This window comes from Quercus suber, unplaced genomic scaffold, assembly GCF_002906115.3.
Source record: "Quercus suber isolate HL8 unplaced genomic scaffold, Cork oak 2.0 scaffold_239, whole genome shotgun sequence".
In the NCBI taxonomy this organism is placed as follows: Eukaryota; Viridiplantae; Streptophyta; class Magnoliopsida; order Fagales; family Fagaceae; genus Quercus; species Quercus suber.
In genome coordinates this window covers 199,580-220,998 of record NW_027069696.1, presented here as the reverse complement: position 1 = coordinate 220,998, position 21,419 = coordinate 199,580, and the positions used below count along the sequence as shown (strand labels likewise).

The 21,419-nt window shown below is 36.3% G+C and overlaps 1 protein-coding gene and 1 pseudogene across 1 annotated transcript; both read right to left on the bottom strand.

Moving 5' to 3' along the window:
* Nucleotides 1-7,786: 7,786 nt before the first annotated feature.
* On the bottom strand, nucleotides 7,787-16,638 carry LOC136070512 (gamma-tocopherol methyltransferase, chloroplastic-like; annotated as a pseudogene).
* A 346-nt stretch (nucleotides 16,639-16,984) lies between these two features.
* On the bottom strand, nucleotides 16,985-20,139 carry LOC112030436 (jasmonate-induced oxygenase 1). The gene is made up of 2 exons (XM_065780566.1): nucleotides 19,182-20,139; nucleotides 16,985-17,389 (listed from the first exon to the last, which is right to left on the bottom strand). Exons 1-2 carry the CDS (start codon nucleotides 20,001-20,003, stop codon nucleotides 17,147-17,149), a joined length of 1,065 nt encoding a protein of 354 aa, XP_065636638.1. The 5' UTR covers nucleotides 20,004-20,139; the 3' UTR covers nucleotides 16,985-17,146.
* Between the last annotated feature and the right edge of the window lie 1,280 nt (nucleotides 20,140-21,419).

The window sequence follows — 21,419 nt, the reverse complement described above, 5'->3', positions numbered from 1 at the left end:
AGGAAGAATCTCATTACATCGTTGAAAGTCAAAGATAGGACCGCGAGGTGCGCGCGTTAACTGATCAACCATCCGAGGAGGTTGAGCCCCAAAAAAGTTAGGGGAAGTTGTAAGAGGGTCAGGGAATACCACAGACATGGCAAGTCCTCCGGCGGACCTTTTGAAATCAAGCCCTTAGGCCTTGGCCCAGACCTTTTGATTTACCTATTGACTTAATTTGCCCATTGAATTGAGGAGACAGTATATACGGCGTAGGATGAATTTGTGTTTATCTTCTCTTTTATCTCATTTTGTTTCTTGGCCTCAGTGGCGTTGTGTAAGGGAATTGTATACTTTCTTTTTGAATCGAATACTTAATACTTCGCTTCCAATAATGATATTTTCTTTTTTTGTTTACTTTACTATTATATTCTGCTCAATATTCGTATTCTATTTTGGAGTTAGCCTCGTGAAACCATCTGTTATCCTTCGAATTAAATCTAAAGATCGTAGTATAGCTGATTCTAAGTAACGCTTTGGTTTTTCTCTAGATAGTTATTTTCTCTATGGGTTTGAGTCCGAGGACCATGCAACACTCTGGTTATGCCCAGTACTTCTATTTTTCTATAAGTATTTAGTTTTCCATAGGCTTGGGTTCGAGGACCATGCAATACCCTGGTTCTGTCTAGTACCCAGGTATAATGGTGTGTGTAGTTTTACCATAGGTTTGGGTCCGAGGACCATACAATACTTTGGTTCTGTCTACCACTTCTATTTTTCTGTATCTAGTTATAATGGTGTGTGTAGTTTTACCATAGGTTTGGGTCCGAGGACCATGCAATACTTTGGCTCTGTCTACACTTCAATTTTCCTGTAAGTATCCTAGTTTCCCCTAGGTTTGGGTCCGAGGACCATGCAATACCCTGGTTCTGTCTAGTACCAGGTATAATGGTGTGTGTAGTTTTACCATAGGTTTGGGTCCGAGGATCATGCAATACCCTGGTTCTGTCTAGTACCCAGGTATAATGGTGTGTGTAGTTTTACCATAGGTTTGGGTCCGAGGACCATACAATACCTTGGTTCTGTCTACCACTTCTATTTTCTGTATCTAGTTATAATGGTGTGTGTAGTTTTACCATAGGTTTGGGTCCGAGGACCATACAATACCTTGGTTCTGTCTACCACTTCAATTTTTCTGTAAGTATCTAGTTTCCCCATAGGTTTGGGTCCGAGGACCATGCAATACCCTGGTTCTATCTAGTATCCAGGTATAATGGTGTGTGTAGTTTTACCATAGGTTTGGGGTCCGAGGACCATACAATACCTTGGTTCTGTCTACCACTTCTATTTTCTGTATCTAGTTATAATGGTGTGTGTAGTTTTACCTAGGTTTGGGTCCGAGGACCATACAATACCTTGGTTCTTGTCTACCACTTAATTTTCCTGTAAGTATCTAGTTTCCCCATAGGTTTGGGTCCGAGGACCATTCAATACCCTGGTTCTGTCTAGTACCCAGGTATAATGGTATGTGTAGTTTTACCATAGGTTTGGGTCCGAGGACCATACAATACCTGGTTCTGTCTACCACTTCTATTTTTCTGTATCTAGTTATAATGGTGTGTGTAGTTTTTACATAGGTTTGGGTCCGAGGACCATACAATACTTGGTTCTGTCTACCACTTCAATTTTCCTGTAAGTATCTAGTTTCCCATAGGTTTGGGTCCGAGGACCATGCAATACCTGGTTCTGTTTAGTACCAGGTATAATGGTGTGTGTAGTTTTACCATAGGTTTGGGTCCGAGGACCATACAATACCTTGGTTCTGTCTACCACTTCTATTTTTCTGTATCTAGTTATAATGGTGTGTGTAGTTTTACCATAGGTTTGGGTCCGAGGACCATACAATACCTTGGTTCTGTCTACCACTTCAATTTTCCTGTAAGTATCTAGTTTCCCCATAGGTTTGGGTCCGAGGACCATGCAATACCCTGGTTCTGTCTAGTACCCAGGTATAATGGTGTGTGTAGTTTTACCATAGGTTTGGGTCCGAAGACCATACAATACCTTGGTTCTATCTACCACTTCTATTTTTCTGTAAGTAGAGGTTTGTCCTCAGACCGCTTCACTGGAGATGATTCTTCTTTGGGTCAGATTACAATCTTTACACGTGGCATTGATCTCGCCTCCAGCTCGAGGCCCCATCTTTTTCATTTACGATGCGCTCTCTGTCTGTTCATGCTCCGCACTGGACGCCTCGGTGCGCGAAACGCGCCCTCATTAATGTCCTCGTGAATTAACACGAGTCCAACGGTCTACGGCCTTCTTGGAAATTGGCAGCTTCATTATTAGCCCAGCTGATAATTCTCTTTTCGAACTCTGCATGAATTAATTCTCACCAACCCCCATCCCCTATATAAAGTAAGGAGATGGTTCCTCCACAACCCATGAACCTCTCAACACAAACAGAACAGAACACTTTCTTCCAACTTCCCATGCCCTTTTAACAACCCCGCCGGAATTGTTACCGGGATTGACAAAAATCGGTATGGCCGCAGCCCCCACTGGGCTTTCGATGCGGCAGAGTCTAGGCGTAACCCTGATGGTGCCCTTCAAGGTATCCCAGAGGGATGTTGCTAGAGAACCTAACGTCTTTCCTTGGAGCACACCCCCGACGAGGAAGGCGTGCGAATTCACCTCATGGGCGGTGCTCGAGTGTTGCCGTCTCCAACGGCCAACACTCGAGAGGAACGGAGAGAATCGAGGGAACATCATGGGAGAGGGTATCCCGGAGCCCCTGCATCTGCTCCTCTCTTTGTTCCAGCTCCGCCTGGCCGAGAAGGAAGTTGTTGGGGGCCTAGAGACAGGATTGCCCTTCACCTCCTCCGCCTCTTGTCAAGCCCTCCCATTCTCTTGGTGCCAATAAAAGCACGGGTTGACACTTCTCTCCGGCTAGTTTTTTCTTAGGGCGGCTCCACCTGGGCCTCTGATTGTAGGAATAGCAGGTGGCTATTAGCTTGTAAATTTGCTTGTAAAACAGGCCTGCCTGAGCTTCTGATTGTAATATGTAATTTTTCTACTCATGAAATAATAATATCAAGATCTTTCTTTGTTTTTTTTTTTCTACTGTCAAATCTTCTATATACTTTTTTATTTTTTTTCAACCTACTGTAAAACGAATACTTAGAACTTAGAACACTTGCCTGGTGTGCCGGCCAGCACCCTAATCCTTCCCACAGACGGCGCCAATTGTAGGGACTCAATTTGGATTGACCCTGAATATGAATGGGTTTTCGGCCCAATCCAGCCCAAACAATAAATTTATAAAGAGTGGGTTAAAGGTTTAGGCTCTGGCCGTCGATCACCATGAATGAGCTTTCATTATAAAAAATACTCAGAATTTCTTTACAAATGGGGGGATGCTCCTCGGCCTGTGGCCGAGGAGACCTTGTTGTTCTCCATTTTCTTTCCCCCATTCATTTTACTTTACTTGCTTTTCTTATATAGTTTTCATCTTCCTATCTCCTTCTTCCATCTGTTGATCATCTATTTGCCTTTCTTCTGGCTGTTCGTCCCATCAGAGGCCTTATCAGTACTCAAGTGGTTCACTCTGATCAACGTTATCCTGCCAAAGGGTTACCTCCCCATTAATGCGGCCAGGGGGGTTAGTTGAGTGCATTAAATGCGAGAGTGACAACTTACTTTGGAGTTAGTCTCTCCCGAAAATCATCTTTGTCAGGCCAAGGAGGTCCTCGGCATGGATTGGGGAAAAGAGGCTTTCCCCAATCTAGCCCTGAATAGTCTGTGCTCCTCGGCATGGGCCTCGGGCCCGCTACACGATGGGCCGAGGCTATCAAGCCCACGGGCCCCACAGAGAGTAATTGTCAAAAATTTATCTCTACTTAAAAAATTTCTATATTGGTTTTCTAGCGATGTTTGTATTGTGTCTTTATATTAAAACTCAATTTTCTCTCTCCTGTGTGTGGACTAAAATAGTTCTTTCTTTTATATATATAACATGAACAAAATTACCTTTATATGAGTGATAAATGCGTTTTAGAAATTTGAGTAAATTGCATTTTTCTACGCTAAACTATAGGGTACTTTATTTATTTATTTATTTTTACTACTTAAAGTTTTTGTCGTTAGACCCTGTCACTTATTTCGTAAAATTGTGCTGTTATGATACTTATATATTGGGTCCATTTTGTTATGCTTAATGGTTGCAGAGGACGAGGGAGGATTTAACATTGATAAGAAATATGAAAAGGGACCATCTCGATGGGGAGAGATTTGACCCGAATGGAGCATGTGTGGACATGGAACAATGCAATCTCCAATTGATTTGTTGAATAAGCGGGTTGAAGTGGTTTCCCATTTGGGGAGACTTAAGAGGAGTTACAAGACCGCTTATGCAAAGAGAGAGAGAAAGATTAGTTCAATCCCATCATACTTAATTATATGGGTCAAACCATTGACTATTAAACATTCTCTAATTAGGACAAAGTGAAGTTATATACATGGGTCCTTCAATCACTTCATTGTTAAATACAGTTCGGCCTAAAAGTTTTAGAGGCTTAAGGCAAAATTTTCAAAGCAGGATACGGCCAGATTTCGGCCCCGATAATAAAACCCGAGACCGACGCGATAAAACCTGAAAATGATGAGGCTCGAACCGAAAAATTTGACCAGATAGTTTAGGTCGGTTTCGAGTCATATGTTCACCCACCCAAATCATTTAGGTCGAGTCCTGGTTGGGAACAAACCCAACCTGGCCCGACCCATGGACAACCCAACATATAAATTAGATTTTCAAAATAAAAATTATATATGTAAAATAAAAACACTGTTTTTTTTTTTTTTTTTTTTTTTAATCCACACCTCTCACTAAATCCAACCTAATTATCAAGCAAATAAGCATCTTATGTCGGATATGCTCCACTTTGGATTTAGCTTCGGTAAAAGTTTTTGAGATCACTAACACTACAATTTAAAGTGCCTTGATATAACTATTACTAGAGACAAAATAGAGTTCTTGATCCTAACAACACCATTTTAACCAATGATGCTCCTCCCGGACGGGTTTTACTCCTCCTCAAAATATATATATATTTTAAAACCAATTATTTAAAATTAAATACAAAACAAAAATTATTTTTTGATATTGAAAATCAGTGAAAATTAAAACTACATCGTTTAGGAAGAGTCTAATGGCATGATTTTGACTAGCAACGAATAAAGTTAAAAGTAAAAGAACTTGATAGAAAGTTACAAGATGAGGTTGAATTTTAAACAAAGTTTGAAACCCTTTCTTTAGAATTATTGGTTTTATGTCATTGTGGTTCAGTTCTTAGTGTTGAGATTTATTAAACATTTAATAAAATAAGCTTATAATGTGAGCTTATTTTGTTTATTTGAGACTAATAAATTATAGATTAGAACCTTTAATTTTGACTTGTTTTTAATTCAATCCTGTAAGTGTTTATTTTGTAGTGAATTGCATTTACATCCTCTAAACTTTATATTGTTGGATTTAGACCCCTTGAACTATTTTTTTTCACCAATTAAGTACAGTATTATTGTGCTTATACCAAATAGACCATTTCTATCAATATTCCCTCAATATACAAACAAAGACAAAATGCAGGCATTTTTTTTGCCAAATATCATAATTTTAGGAAAAAAAATTAGGAGAAACACATGTCGCAATTTAGTGAGGATTGTGAAGAACGTTCCAAGTGAAGGAATGCCACAACTCACAAACAATTTGCACCGATAAAGAAGGTTGTCAAAAACAAGATGGGGGCGAAAATACCATTTTAGTCCCTATATTTTAGAATCACAGTCAAATTAGTCCCTACATTTTAGTAGCAATTGATTTGGTTCCTGCTATTTTTAACATGCAATCAATTTAGTCTATACCGTTAACTCACTAATGGAAAATGTTTATGTGGTTAACGATGTGAATAGTTGGCACAATGTGGCAAATAAAATAATAAAAATAATGTTTAATAAATATTTTAAAATGCCACGTTGGCATTTCTCCAATTTTAATACAAATAAATTTAATTTTAATTTTAATTTTGCAATTTTAAAATTGGAAAACAAAATTAGGAATCCCAATTTTCTTCCATTTTCATGGCAACCAAACACAAAATCACCTTCTTGATTTTTCTATCTCAAATCCTTGAATTCATAAATATATTCCACAACATCTCACCTCTATACAATTGAGAAACATCCTCATCAAAAATAACCAATAAGAAATTGAAATTTTAGAATACAAAAAAACTCAGCAAATTTTCCCCCAGCAAACTTTCTTGGTAACCAGACAGAAACCAAAATAGAAAAAGAACAAGAACAAACCCAGATGGAGACCCTCTCATTTCGGGTAGGAATCTTTGTGTTGAGTCAAATCCAGTGGCTTTGATAGGGACAAATCCAACTAAATTTGTTTATACAAAACCCAGATAATCTGTTGGCCAAATTTCCCCTTGAAACCTCAAAAAACCAAATCAAAACACCAAACCCACAAATCTAAAATCAACCTCAAAACCCCATTTTCCAAACCTTAACACTTAGAAGAAAATCCATTACAAAGGAAAGCAATGAGATCTCCATCTGGTGCTGGGATTTGGTGACTGATGACGGCTCAAGGCAGGAACGGTGACAGCAACGCAAGGCAGGAACGATCGAATCGTCTGGGGTTGGAGCACGCGTGGAGCTTCGGTATCACCGCTTATAATGAAAAATATCACCATCCATGCTTTCTCATTGATTATATGGTAACCTAGAAAACAATTCCTATCATAGTCGTTACAGAAAATGGCTCTAGCTGGTGTGTGTGCCTTTCTGGTCTCTAAGTTTGTTTGCTGATATCAAAGTGTGGGGTTTTTTGGGTTTCAAAATTGGTTTGATGACAACAAAGTGGGTCTATTGGCTGTAGTTTTGGTTGTTTATATTTGTAATTGAGATTGTGAAAGATAAACTACATTAAAAGGTTTATGAATGCTGTGGTGTCTAGAATGAATTGGGTCTTTGGGTTGATTTACTAATCTGATATTTGGATTTTTGTGTTAGATTGCCAAGAAAGTACATGAAGATACAAAGAAAATCTGAGATTTTATTTTTCATTTTTCATTTTTAAAATCAAAATTATTTTTATTCTATTAAAATTGAGAAAATGCCAACATGGCATTTTAAAATATGTATTAAACATTATTTTTATTATTTTATTTCCCACGTCAATATCAAATGTGCCAACTATTCACACCGTTAGCCATGTAAGTATTTTCCATTAGTGAGTTAACAGTAATGACCAAATTGATTACAAGTTGAAAATAATAAGGATTAAATTGACTGCTACAAAAATATAAAGACCAAATTAACTATGATCCCAAAATGTAGGGATCAAAAAGGTTGTTTCTGCAAAACAAGAAAGCAAGTTGAACTTTGTGGGCATTTTCCATTGAATGATGATAGTTGCACATTATGTACAGGGACATAGCTGAAATCATGTTTTCGAAACACGATTTTAGTTGTATGTATAGTTATGTGCAATAATAATGTTCGCTATTTTCCAAACTTGAGCCGAAAATTATTGCATAGGCATGCAACCAATGTAGCTTAGAAAGAAAATTTGGGTTCATAAATTTAATATGTCAATAACTAGTTAACCCTGCAAGAAAAAGAAAAAAAAAAAATCTTCAGAGATAGAAAGAGAGAGTAGAAGAAAGAAGTATTGTGATAATTATACAGCTTAATGTAACTGACTACAGTTGCAAAAAATGCAAGAGAAAAAGGATGCACATCATGAAATCTAGAATGGAGGGAAATGGCAATAATGCAATTAGTAAATTATTTATTGGCCCTCCTCAGCTGGGGACACAATTACAGAACAGAAGAAAAGTCTGAGCAGAAAGAAACACTGTTCAAGTAGGGTTATAAGACCAAACAGATACACCCTTTGAAACAACAAAAAAGGGTTGTAGCATATGTGCCAAACCTTATTAATGCAAGTGCATCTTGCTTCTTGTGTAAACTTATTCAGGCTTTCGACATGTAATGATAGCAAATTTAATTAGATCCTTCTTAAATCCTTCTATCATCAATGGCATTGCCAGTGCTCCTTTTATGGTTTTTGATCCTGATACACTCGAAATTAGGCACAAATTTAGCTTACCCCTTAGGCACAAACTACAAAATTGGATTAACTAAAAGCTAATGCTTTTTGTAGCAACAAAATAGTGACCTAGGGCAGAACACATATTGCAAAATTATATGGTAGGAATTGTCTCAAATATGTATTTTGAATTGGTTAACTATTATTTCAGTTTTCTTAGGGTGGAAATCAATTCTATTCATTGTTAAAATAAAATATAACTGATATTGCTTATCAAAAAATAATGTTATATTCCTTATTCACCAAAGAAAAAGTAGTAAAACATAATATATATATATATATATAAAGGTTTAATGGTTTTGGTCCAAGAATTTCTTTCATATAGGGAGAAGCAAAAACTCATAGAAGAATATAAGTGAGTTTTCTTAAAATGTAGTTTGATAATTATGTTGGGCGGAAAGAAAAAAGATTCTTGCATGTGTTAGTTGTGAGTTTGTTTGTTTTGTTAGGTTGTGAACATCATGATGTGTATTGGAGTTTTAGTCTATGAAAGTGTTAAATTTGTGAGTTAGTGTGATATATAACTATATAATTTGATAGTAGGGAGTGTGGAACTTAAACTCTAAATGTCTTCTTTAGAAACACCAAGAAACATTAATTGAGTTATAAAACTCATAATAGTTTGTGAGTTAATATTCAATGTTTGTTTTAGGTGTATCGGGATTTGAGTTTGTATTGAGAGTGATTGTAATCCATATCATTTGACATAGATTATGGCATAAATTATGGATGTAAGCAAAACGTTTTAACCATTCGTTATCTTATGTTAATGTTTTTATTTCTTATTTTATGCAAATGGGCTTTTGTTAGTAAAAGTTTAAAATTGTTAATAAGCAGTGGTGTTTTTGAGTACCAATTCCATTTTAAAGTTATTTATATATAATAAAAGAAATATTAGTGATAGGCTCAAGCAGTGTTGTTACTCCTATCATGATTTATGACTTATTGAGTTCTAAAAAATATTTTTATAAATTTTGTGTCCATTCTTGCTCTAAATTTTAACTGCCACAAGAATTGTCAAACTTACCACTTCGCAACAGTGATGTGAGGCCCTTCCATGTCAATGCTAACCGAATCACAACCGGCCAAAACGGGGCAACATACTAAGACCAATCTTCAGCCTTAATATCCTGCCAAGACAAACTAGGAAATTTATTGTCGTCACATGTACATAATTGAAGTTTTCCAATGACAAGATACAACTTTAAATGAGCTGTCAAAAGTACTTGCAAGTTGCCACTTGATCAATACGAGAACTCAAAAGTAGGTTTGAAAGTATTTTGTTTTCTTATCAACTTTAGCCTTGATTTGAAGAGTTAAATAAATGATTTGGGCTCCAATACTAGTGTTCCATGCCCTTCTTGTCGTACCCAATTTGGTTCGCAACAATAATGCTAGTACTTCACATTCACATTTTGACACAACTATCTTACATGGTAGATATTTGTTAGTATTATATGAACCTATTTTTTTTTTTTTTTTTCACTACTCACAATTTGTCATGTAAGACAATTGTGATAAAGTATGTGGTGCTAGAATTATTAGATTGAAAATTACCTGGAGAGAGAGGGACTGCAGTAATTTGACATATTCAACAGTTGAACACCATGCAGGAAGATAAAAGGAATCACATATCTTGTTCAAAAGTTATTTCTCCCACGGCTGCAAAGATTCCTCAGTAGGAGACAGATCCCTATGACACCATGTTACTATTATTATCGTGCCTCCTGGGGCTGTAACTCGAGCCAACTCATTAACAAACTGCCATTCAGAGAGAGAGAGACAGAGAGAGAGAGACAGACAGTTGAAATCCAACATAAATTTGGAAAGAAATTTCAGGCATAAACTGGCTTCCAAGTCAAAACTAAAGGCATTGAAAAGAACTTATTGAGATGGAACTATTAAAGGCACAAAGAACCTTTGCTTTGTCAGGCATGTGTTCACCATTCTCCATGGACCACACCAGATCAAATTGCCCATCAGGAAATGGATGGTTTTAATAAATATGTGTGTTCACTGTTCAACCAAGTATTTGTATCTGATGATAGCTAGAAAATAGAAGAAAAAGAGATGCCAAAAAAAGAGTAGTTTTGGTGACACAACTATTTGCATAATTTTGTACACAACTCGCTCACGTGGTGAGTTGTAGTTAGTGGAAGGGTGATGGTGGGTCACATTTTCACCAACCACAACTTGCCATATGGACGAGGTATTCACAAAGTTATGAAAATAGTTGTATCACCAGAATTTTCAACAGAAAATAGAAGAAAAAGAGATGCTTTTTTATGGTAGTGCTCATAGGTAAGTAGGTTAGGTGTTTTGTGTTTGTGGAGAACGTGATTAATGCATGGTACACACGAGCATTTATGGCAGACAGGGATTGTATAGACTCAGGAAGGAGAGTCATGTCATGAAATATTATAGGTTTATTTGCAGAGGTTTTATAAATTGATATGATACTGATTATATTAAGAAATTCAAACAGTATTATGCTCGATGTGACATTAGTTTTATTCAATTTCACATTAGATTGTAAATTCTCTGCAGTAAAATATGTAATAATTTTAACATTTTTTTTTATCAAGTTATTATGGTCTACAGCTGATGTGAGCTTGACTAAAATCTAAATTTGTCTATAGCTGATGTCATGCTCTCTGCAAAATCATGTTCCTTGTTTTTCTTTTCTTTTCTTTCCTTCTATCGTTCCTTAAAAGGAACAAAACAAGACAACTATTTACATCATTTTAGTTTGACATTGCTTCTAAATCGGTCTATTGACTATAAAAACTTGTAAATACACTATCAAATATTACAATAATGTCAATATTTCCTTTCCATTAACATCTGTTTAGAATACTGCCACTAATCCACCTAAAAATGACATTTTGAATTGAAAAGAAAAATAATGTTGTTTACTAGTGGTGAAAATGTGACATATCATAAAGGAGGGTTCCCCTCAAAACTTACAATATTGAGGTTCTAAATTGTAAGTTTTGCAATTTGAGATACTAATTTAGAAGCTATACCAAGCTTATATGTGTAAATTACATTTCACTCTTTCATTTTTTTTTCACTCTAAATTCATTGCTACCTTGTGGCCCATATTCTGTATTTTTTTTGGGGAAATTTAAGTTGTTCTTGCCAACTCCTGACTACTTACTTACATGAGTTGGAGATCTTTGGGAGAGAGGAATGTAGGTCTGGTTTATTAACATTGATGATGCCCTAAGGTTTTCTCCACAAAAGCAGTGAATGGATATGTTTGATTCTTCCTGCATTCATGACAAATTGGGAGCACTCTTCATGAATTTGCTCTGACCAAAGATGTGGAAGAAAGATCTAAATAGAGATTGTTATATAAGAAATTTGTCATTGTCACTTGACAAAACAAGCTTGTATTATACATAGGAACCATCTCATCAATTTTTAGTTTGTAAAGCTCCTATTAGTACTTTTAGTTGTAGCCAATGAATTCTAGCTCAAGTGGCACCTCCTCCCTTTATAAGTTTCAAGTGGAGGGTAAGGATGTGGGTTTAAGACTCATTGGATGCATGTGAAACTTACCGGTTAAAAGATAATAATACTTTTATTTGTTTAAATATTTCGGGCGCCTATATGACTCTCAATTTTTCACAGTGTACTTCTCAGCCTTCTGCATAATGCAGGTTTAGAGACCTTATAAGTTATTTCAGTTTATTTTTATTTTCTGAGTTTGATAATGCAGTAGGGTTAGTTTTCATGTAATTAATTCATTTATGGTGATTAGAGGTTGTTGAATTGTTGGAGCACCGGAGTTTTTTTGTTCACACCTTTCTTTGTACTTCTAAATGTGCTTGTGCTCATGTTTGTGAATGAAAAGATGGGCTTTCAACAGCTTCTTGTTTCTTCTGAGTTGGTTTGCAGAGGACCCAACAAAAAGGCCGAAAGGTGTAGTTGATGTTGGATGTGGGATAGGAGGTAGCTCTAGATACATAGCAAGTAAATTTGGGGCCAAATGCCAAGGTATCACTCTTAGTCCCGTCCAGGCCCAAAGAGCCAATGCTCTTGCCGCTGCTCAAGGACTGTCCAACAAGGTAAATGCAAACTCTTTTCGTTTTTAGGACATTCAGCTTGTCATTCATATATTGGTAAAGATGATTACGAAATGCATACTCATAAGGTTTGGAATATTATTCTTTGTCTCTTGATAAGTTTCTGAACAGTCAGTCCCTTGCTTTGTCTAGAGTCTTATTGATGGCTTAAGATATAAGTCAATGCTTATAGCAGGACTTAGGAGGTCTGTGATTTTTAAGACACATGGATGCAGGTTTTGGATGTTTGTCAAAGTTATAATTTATATAATTAAAAGGTTTTGAACTAATTTTTAAAACCTTTAATCTGACTTGCTGGAAGAATGATTGTTGGAGATGCTCCAGTTTTTCTTGTTTTCATTCTGCTGAAAGACCCTTGGGATGGGAAAAACGACCGGTAGCAATACTCCCTCCTCTCACATGAGGGGTGGGCCCCACGCATGGGTCCCACCATGGGGCCCAACAACGTACTTCTTTGGTCACTTGGTGAATTTTAGATTAATGAGGCAATTTGATTAGTCCCTGTAACAAGGACATAACAATGTAAAATTAGCAGGCTTCCTTTCAAGTCGCAGATGCTTTGGAACAACCATTTCCTGATGGGCAATTTGATCTGGTGTGGTCCATGGAGAGTGGTGAACACATGCCTGACAAAGAAAAGGTTCTTTGTGTCTTTAATAGTTCCATCTCAACAAGTTCTTTTCAAAGCCTTTAGTTTTGACTTGGAGAACTGAAGCCATTTTATGCTTGAAATTTCTTTTCAAATTTGTTGGATTTTATCTCTCTCTCTCTCTCTCTCTCTCTCTCTCTCTCTCTCTCTCTCTCTCTCTCTCTCTCTGTGAATGGCAGTTTGTTAATGAGTTGGCTCGAGTTACAGCCCCAGGAGGCACGATAATAATAGTCACATGGTGTCATAGGATCTGGCTCCTACTGAGGAATCTTTGCAGCCGTGGGAGAAAGAACTTTTAAACAAGATATGTGATTCCTTTTATCTTCCTGCATGGTGTTCAACTGCTGAATATGTCAAATTACTGCAGTCCCTCTCTCTCCAGGTAATTTCCAAACTAATAATTCTAGCATCACACACTTTGCCACAATTATCCTACATGACAAATTGTGAGCGGTGAAAAAATAATAGTAAGTTCATATGATATTGACAGATAGCCAATCATAATCTATAACGTAAGACAGCTATGTCAAAATGACAGCATTATTGTTGCCAAGCTAATTGGGTACGAAAAGAAGAGCATGGAACTCTAGGAGCCCAAAACATTTATTTAACTCTTCAAATCAAGGCTAAAGTTGATAGGAAAACAAAATACTTTCAAACCAGTTTTGAGTTCTCTTATTGATCAATTGCAACATGCAAGTACCTTTGACAGCTCATTTAAAGTTGTATCTTGCCATTGGAAAACTTCAATTATGTACATGTGACAAAAATAAATTTCCTAGTTTGTCTTGGCAGGATATTAAGGCTGAAGATTGGTCTTAGTATGTTGCCCCGTTTTGGCCGGCTGTGATTCGGTCAGTATTGACATGGAAGGGCCTCACATCACTGTTGCGAAGCAGTAAGCTTGACAATTCTTGTGGCAGTTAAAATTTAGAGCAAAAATAGACACAAAATTTATAAAAATATTTTTTACAACTCACTAAGTCATAAATTATGACAAGAGTAACAACACTTTCACTTAAGCGTATCACTAACATTTCTTTTGTTATATATAAATAACTTTAAAATGGAATTGGTACTTGAAAACCCCACTGCTTATTAATGATTTTAAACTTTTACTAAGAAAGCTGGCTCTAATACCAGTTTATTGGAATTTGAGATTAACAAAAGCACATTTGCATAAAATAAGAAATAAAAACATTAACACAAGATAACGAATAGTTAAAATGTTTTGACCAACTTTATGCTTACATCCATGAGTTATGCCATAATCTATGTCAAATGATATGAATTACTATCACTCTCAATACAAACCCAAATCCCAATACACCTAAAACAAGCATTGAATATTATCTTACAAACTATTAGGAGTTTTTTTTTAACTCAATTGATGTTTCTTGATGTTTCTAAAGAAGACATCTAGAGTTTAATTTCTACACTACTAACTATCAAATCATATAGTTGTATACCAGACTAACTCACAAATTTAACACTTTCATAGATCAAAACTCTAATACACATCATGATGTTCACAACCTAACAAAACAAACAAACTCACAACTAACACATGCAAGAATCTTTCTTCTTTCCACCCAATGTAATTATCAAACTACATTTTAAGAAAACTCACTTATATTCTTCTATGAGTTTTCGCCTCTCCCTATATGAAAGAAACTCTTGGACCAAAGCCATTATATCTTTATATATATATATATATATAAATTATGTTTTACTACTTATGCTTTGGTGAATAAGGAATATAACATTATTTTTTGATAAGCAATATCATTTATATTTTATTTTAACAATGAATAGAATTGATCTCCACCCTAAGAAAACTGAAATAATAGTTAACCAATTCAAAATACGTATTTGAAACAATTCCTACCATATAATTTTGCTATACGTGTTCTGCCTTTGGTCATTATTTTGTTTTGCTACAAAAAGCATTAGCTTTCAGTTAATCCAATTTTGTATTTTGTGCCTAAGGGTTTAATCCAATTTTGTAGTTTGTGCCTAAGGGTAAAGCTAAATTTGTGCCTAATTTTGAGTATATCAAGATGGAAAACCATAAAAGGAGCACTGGCAATGCCATTGATGAGAGAAGGATTTAAGAAGGATATAATTAAATTTGCTATCCTTACATGCCGAAGGCCTAAATAAGTTTACACAGGAAGCAAGATGCACCTGCATGAATAAGGTTTGGCACAGATGCTACAACCCTTTTTTGTTGTTTCAAAGGGTGTATCTGTTTGGCCTTATAACCCTACTTGAATAGTGTTTCTTTCTATTCAGCCTTTTCTTCTGTTCTGTAATTGTGTCCCCAACTGAGGAGGGCCAGTACATAATTTACTAATTGCATTATTGCCATTTCCCTCCATTCTGGATTAATTTCATGATGTGCATCATTTTTCTCTTGCATTTTTCACACTGCTCAGTTACATTAAGTTGTATAATTATCACAATACTTCTTTCGTCTGCTCTCTCTTTCTATCTCTGGAATTTTATTTTATTTTATTTTTTTTCTTGCGAGGTTAACTAATTATTGACATATTGAATTTATGAACCCAAATTTTCTTTCTAAGCTGCATTGGTTACCTGCCTATGCAATAATTTCCAGCTCAAGTTTGGGAAATAGCGAACATTATTGTTGCACATAACTGTACAGACAACTGAAATTGTGTTTTGAAAACATGATTTCAACTATGTCCCGTGTACATAATGTGCAACTATCATCATTCAATGGAAAAATGCCCACTAAGTTCAACTTTCTTTCTTGTTTTTGACAACCTTCTTTATTGGTGCAAATTGCTTGTGAGTTGTGGCATTCCTTCTCTTGGAACGTTTTTCACAATGCTCATTAAACTGCGACATGTGTTTTTATTTCAAAATTGTGGGTTTATCATTATCATCCAGTATTTTCATTATAAATTTTGTGGAGAAAAATGATAATAATATTTCCATTATCATTTTTAAAAATAAATTATGAAGAAAAGAAAAGAAAAAAAGAACAAGCATCCTTCCCCCCCCCCCCCCCCCCAAAAAAAACACACACACACACACACATTTTATACACATTCTGAATAGCCTTTTTTAAAAAAAAATGAACTAACAATCCTCAAAAGAAGTAGCTAGAAACTCTACATCATGAAGAGTGGGAGATACTTCCCAAGAGGGATCATGATAGCTTTTTGCCGGAGCATCAAAACGAATTTTGGAATATCCTTCAATAATAATTTTGATTATTCCTGCAATAATTGCCAATTTAAGAGCCCAAGCAATTGCCCTTGCCTCTGCTACCACGGTGCTACTGCTACATGCAGGATCCCCTCACAAATGCGCCTTCTGAGTTTCGACAAATAGCAGCAACACAAGCCTTTTTGTCCTGAATTGTAGCATCAACATAAATCTTAAAATAATCTGGTATCTCTTGGATTTTGGAGGGGGTATTATACTCAACTGGTGTTAATGGAAGCTTTTGGTTACTTTGAAAGGCAATTCATCCAAGTTTTAAGTTGCTGCCATTATGCAGGACCTGGTTTCCCAATTTCCATCACACCCATTATCATGGCTACATAATGAGTATAATGCTCCTTAGGAGCTTGCAGTTCAGCCTCGTCAACAGTTGGGGATATTGCAAATTTAATAAGATCAATAGAGATGCTCCATTGTTGCAAATCAAACTGCCCATGCCACCACGCATTTGGCAAATAAATGGACACAAATTTCTTCTGCAACATTACCTCTAAAGTGTAGTAAGAGTCCAACCACAGAGCAACATTTGTGGCAAAGGCTTCTTGTATCAGCCAGACCCTACTTGGAATCCATGATGGAAATTGCTTGTTCAATTATGTTGCTGCTATCATTTAACATCCGATGACTAGTTAGTATAGCACTAAAATGCAACATCCTAGCAAACAATGCTCAGTGTTAACCATTTGGTCCTGCTCCCAACGACTAGTAATTGTGCAAAGCACCTTCCGGGGCAATAGTTCAATACAACTGGCTAAAAGTGCCAAGTCAGATCAGAAAAAGAATAAAACCCTTGCACATAATTATCTTTGAGGAAAAATTTTAAATTGAGAATTACCGAAAAGAAGGAATATCATAGATACTGATGGATGTTTTTATGGTTCCATCTAACCAAAAGAATGAAAACCACTAATACTATGCTTTCACTTAATCATAAGACTACAAGGTCAAGGCAGATGGCAGAGAAAACATATAAGCGGGGTAATTTCCTATCTCTTAGTTAAGCAGGAGTGAATCAATATTTCGTTTTCCATCTGGACCTTTTGTGTACCATGATGACACGTAATCTCCATAAACAACTTCACGGTACCAGGGAGAAGCTCCATTGACAAGCTCAGAAGAAGGGGATATTTTCACTGCCTTGGCAGGATCATGAAATGTGGCAACTGAGAGTCGCGCTTGAGTGGCATTAGTTACAGCCCTATGTACAGCACTCCTATACTTCCCATTGGTTATAATCTGAAAGCAAAGAACAAATATCATGATGTTACTGGCTACAGAAACAATGCCCAAAAGAGACTTCTAAACCTACAGAATGACCAAAAAATGCATTGTCAGTTTTTCAAGTGATGACAACACTTCTCCAAGAGAATGGTGCTGCTGAAAAATTTTTGACATGCTACCACACAACCATGTATATAATGCCAAGATCTCATATACTTAACAGTAATAAGTGATACTTCTGATAACCTAAATTTTATCTAACAACACCAGGTTTAACGATCAGCAAGCTTCACACATGTTTACAACGTGGACAACCAGACTAAGCTACAAAACAACTTATCACTATCGAATATTACAACACTTTGTTCTGAGTATTTCTTACATTCTAACACAAAACCACTTATATCTATCTTCTTGCCTAACAAATTCTCATTAAGATGTCCTTACGAAGATCCTGTTCTCTTGCTTTGTACTCTAGTCTTGCAATAAAGCAAAGTCCAGAAACAGTCAGACCTGATCATGTGAGAGTACTTAAGTTGGATTAAGCTTATGCATGGATGGAGGAAGATAGGCATCCAAACATCTATGTGTTTGGAAGCAATTTCTTGTTGATTGCTTATTTGTTGAAAGTTGGTTAAAGTATAATTGTATCAAGAAAAAGTGAGATTTTTAAAAAACTGTACATACGCAAATAAGCTAATAGAAAAAACTTGTAGCAAATAGGAGGGTTCTTTAGGGTAACTCTACTATTGTTTTCCTAAAATCTTGATCATTCATGGTGAACGAGTGGTTTACATTTTTGTCACCTTATCTGCATAAAAAAAAAACATTGACTACTACTAGTTTTGCTATCTATCTATATCAGTGATGACATAACAAATTTTAAATCACTCATCTAATGATTAGAAATTTATGAACATGTCATCTACATCTAAAAAAGCACTGATTAGTACCATTTTTACATTTATCCATATTTGATGTTGTAACAAATTTTAAAGGCTTAAATATACTATTGGTCCTAGAAAGTTAGTAAATGAGCAATTTTAGTTCCTGAAGTTTAACTGAATAAGTCTAGTGCCACCTATTTTGGCACAATAAATGCCACAACTCGCCTATGTGGCGAGTTGTGATTGGTGAAGAGTTGTCCTCACATGAACCCATTGTCACCCCTCCACCGACCACAACTCACCACATGGCGAGTTGTGGCATTTGTTGTGCCAAAATGAATGGCACTAGACTTATTCAGTTTAAAATGGCCACTTTTAATTCATTGCAGGACGTGTTATCACTCAATACGGACTAAAAGTGATCACTTTTGGTGTGTTAAGGACAAAAATCGATTGCTTTAACTAAAATTGTTCATGAGTGAATGTTTAGAAATTTAAGAATCATTTATCCATTCAACAACAATGAAGTCTTTAAAAAAAAAAAAAAATACACAACAACAACAACATAAGTGATCGAAAAATGGGTACGAATGAGCAATGCAACAGTAACTAAAGCAGAGATAAACTGTACAAAACGGAAACAAAACATAAATACGATACCTCGGTTTGATCGGCCAAGATGACAAGAATGGCGTCAGACAAAGGATCAACGGTGATCCATTGATCATCCTTGAGAACTTCAAGTCCTCCGACGTCGTCTTGGATGAGAAGCGTGATGGCACCCATATCGGAATGAGGTTGCAGACCCAAAGTGAGGTCTGGCTGAGGACACGGCGGGTAATAGCTGATAGTAATATTCTTAACAGTAACTAAAGCAGAGATAAACTGTACAAAACGGAAACAAAACATAAATACGATACCTCGGTTTGATCGGCCAAGATGACAAGAATGGCGTCAGACAAAGGATCAACGGTGATCCATTGATCATCCTTGAGAACTTCAAGTCCTCCGACGTCGTCTTGGATGAGAAGCGTGATGGCACCCATATCGGAATGAGGTTGCAGACCCAAAGTGAGGTCTGGCTGAGGACACGGCGGGTAATAGCTGATAGTAATATTCTGGTACAACTCACCCACAGCGTCTTCTATGTACGACCCTCTGAGCCCAAGGCTCTCAGAGATCAAACCCATGAGCTTCTGAGCCAAACCCTTCATTTCATCGCTGTAGCTCGCCACGGTTTCTCTGTAGTTTTCAGGGAAGTGGGGCCAGCGAGATGGGTCTCGACGAGAGAGAGGGAGAGTGTGGTGGTCGAAGTAGTCTCGCCAGTCCAAAACGACGGTGTCGTTTTTATCGCTGAGGAGCATTCGGGAGCCGTAGCCTTGGGAAGCGAAGGAGTGAGGGTCGCAGGAGTAGGTGAGCTTGTCGTCGATGGAGGATTGGTTGAAGAAAGTGAGGCCCGTGGTCTTGATTTGGCGGAGGAGCTTGGTGGGGACGCCGTGGTTGGTGACGTGAAAGGCTCCGTAGTCTGTGCAGGCTTGAGCGATTGCGGAGCGGATTGAGGGGAGGTGGGTCGGGTTGAATTCCAATAGGTCGATGGTGGGGATGGCGGCGGTGGCGGTGGAAGAGTGGTGGTTAGGGCGGTTGTGTGGGGGTTGGATGTATTGAGGTGGGACCTGTGAAAGTTTGGCTTCGGCGATGGCTTGAACTCTCACCATGGGCTCGCCACCTACTTCCATTTCCATTTCAATTGAATTTAATTACCACAACGAACGATGCGATGTATACACAACAGACCGACAGACTGAGAGACAGCGAGAGGATGACGATGCAAATGAAATGTAACACAGATCAATATTCTTCTTTGAACTGCCGTGTGCCATTTTTTTTTTTTTTTTTAATTTGTTCGTATGTTGCAAATTACTTATCAAATTTTAGAATTTAAATTTTATTCCTTAAAGTTTAAAGATGGTTAAATTTTGTACATTTTAATATTTCAAAATTTAAATTTTACACCCTAAAATTTAAAATGTTTAAATTTTTTAAGTGTAAAATTTAAAATTTTTAAAATTTATGGTGTAAAATTCAAACACTCCTAAATTTTAAAGTTATAATTTGCAATTTACTATTTTCTTTTTTGGAAAATAAATTACACTTTTCTTTTGGCTCTAAAGTATGAGTAAAATTTAATTTTTGTCACTTAAATTTTGAAACTGTTCATTTTTTATCTACCAAGTTTGTGTATGTTTTTCTTCTCCAAAAAAAAAAAAGTATGTGTATGTTTTCAAAATGATCATTCAATCCATGTCCATAATTGATAAAATCTCCTTAAAGGTTCCTACATACATCATGCCAAAATCTAAATTTTAATGTCTTCTTCAGCATGATGAAGTGTAGAAAGTTATCGCATCCTCTTTTAATATACCCTCATCTCCCCTGAATGCCAATATTTATCATTTTATATGTCGTATTTTTAGAAACTTTAAAGAGAGGAATGTCATTTATACAAATGTTTGAAGGAGAGTATCATTTTGATAAATCTCAAGGGAGGTTGTCATATATGTACTTTTTTTTTTTTTAAATTGATAAGTTTTCAAGTGAATTTTCTTATCTTCTTATATTAAGAAAATGGAAAAAACAAAACAACTAACCAATTTATCATTACAAAATAAATATTTTTTCAAAAAAAAAAAAAACCCAAATATCTAACAAAGAAAATGTGTGGCTAAAATGTTGAGGACTTATTTTTATATCTTCCCAAGTAGAGGACCTGCACAATATTTGCTTCTCTCAAGGAAAAATGCAGTGTTGGATACTCTTCCAAATTGCTTGGATGCCTAGGGGTAGGGATGGCCATGAGTAGGGTATGGATCGGGTATACCCATACCTTACCTGAAATGTTTGCCCATGGATACCCGGATACCAATACCCATTATTATCTATACCCAAATCTTACTCGGATTTATTATCCATGGATATTCATACCTGGCTGAAACCCATTTAATTTTTTCTTTTTAAAATCCAAAAACATTTTAACTTAGACTGCGTTTGTTTTGGCTTCAAATCACTTCCGGAAATGCTTTTCCGTAAATGCGGGTGTTTGGTTGTGCATGGAAAATAAATTTTTCAGAAAATATTTTCAGTTAACCGTGTGTTTTGGT

Excerpts from the sequence above, each read along its gene's own strand:
- LOC112030436 (XM_065780566.1), bottom strand. The coding sequence starts at position 20,003 with ATGGAAATGGAAGTAGGTGGCGAGCCCATGGTGAGAGTTCAAGCCATC. Across the intron at positions 17,390-19,181 it reads TCTTGGCCGATCAAACCGAG|ATTATAACCAATGGGAAGTA; the intron begins GTATCGTATTTA and ends CTTTGCTTTCAG.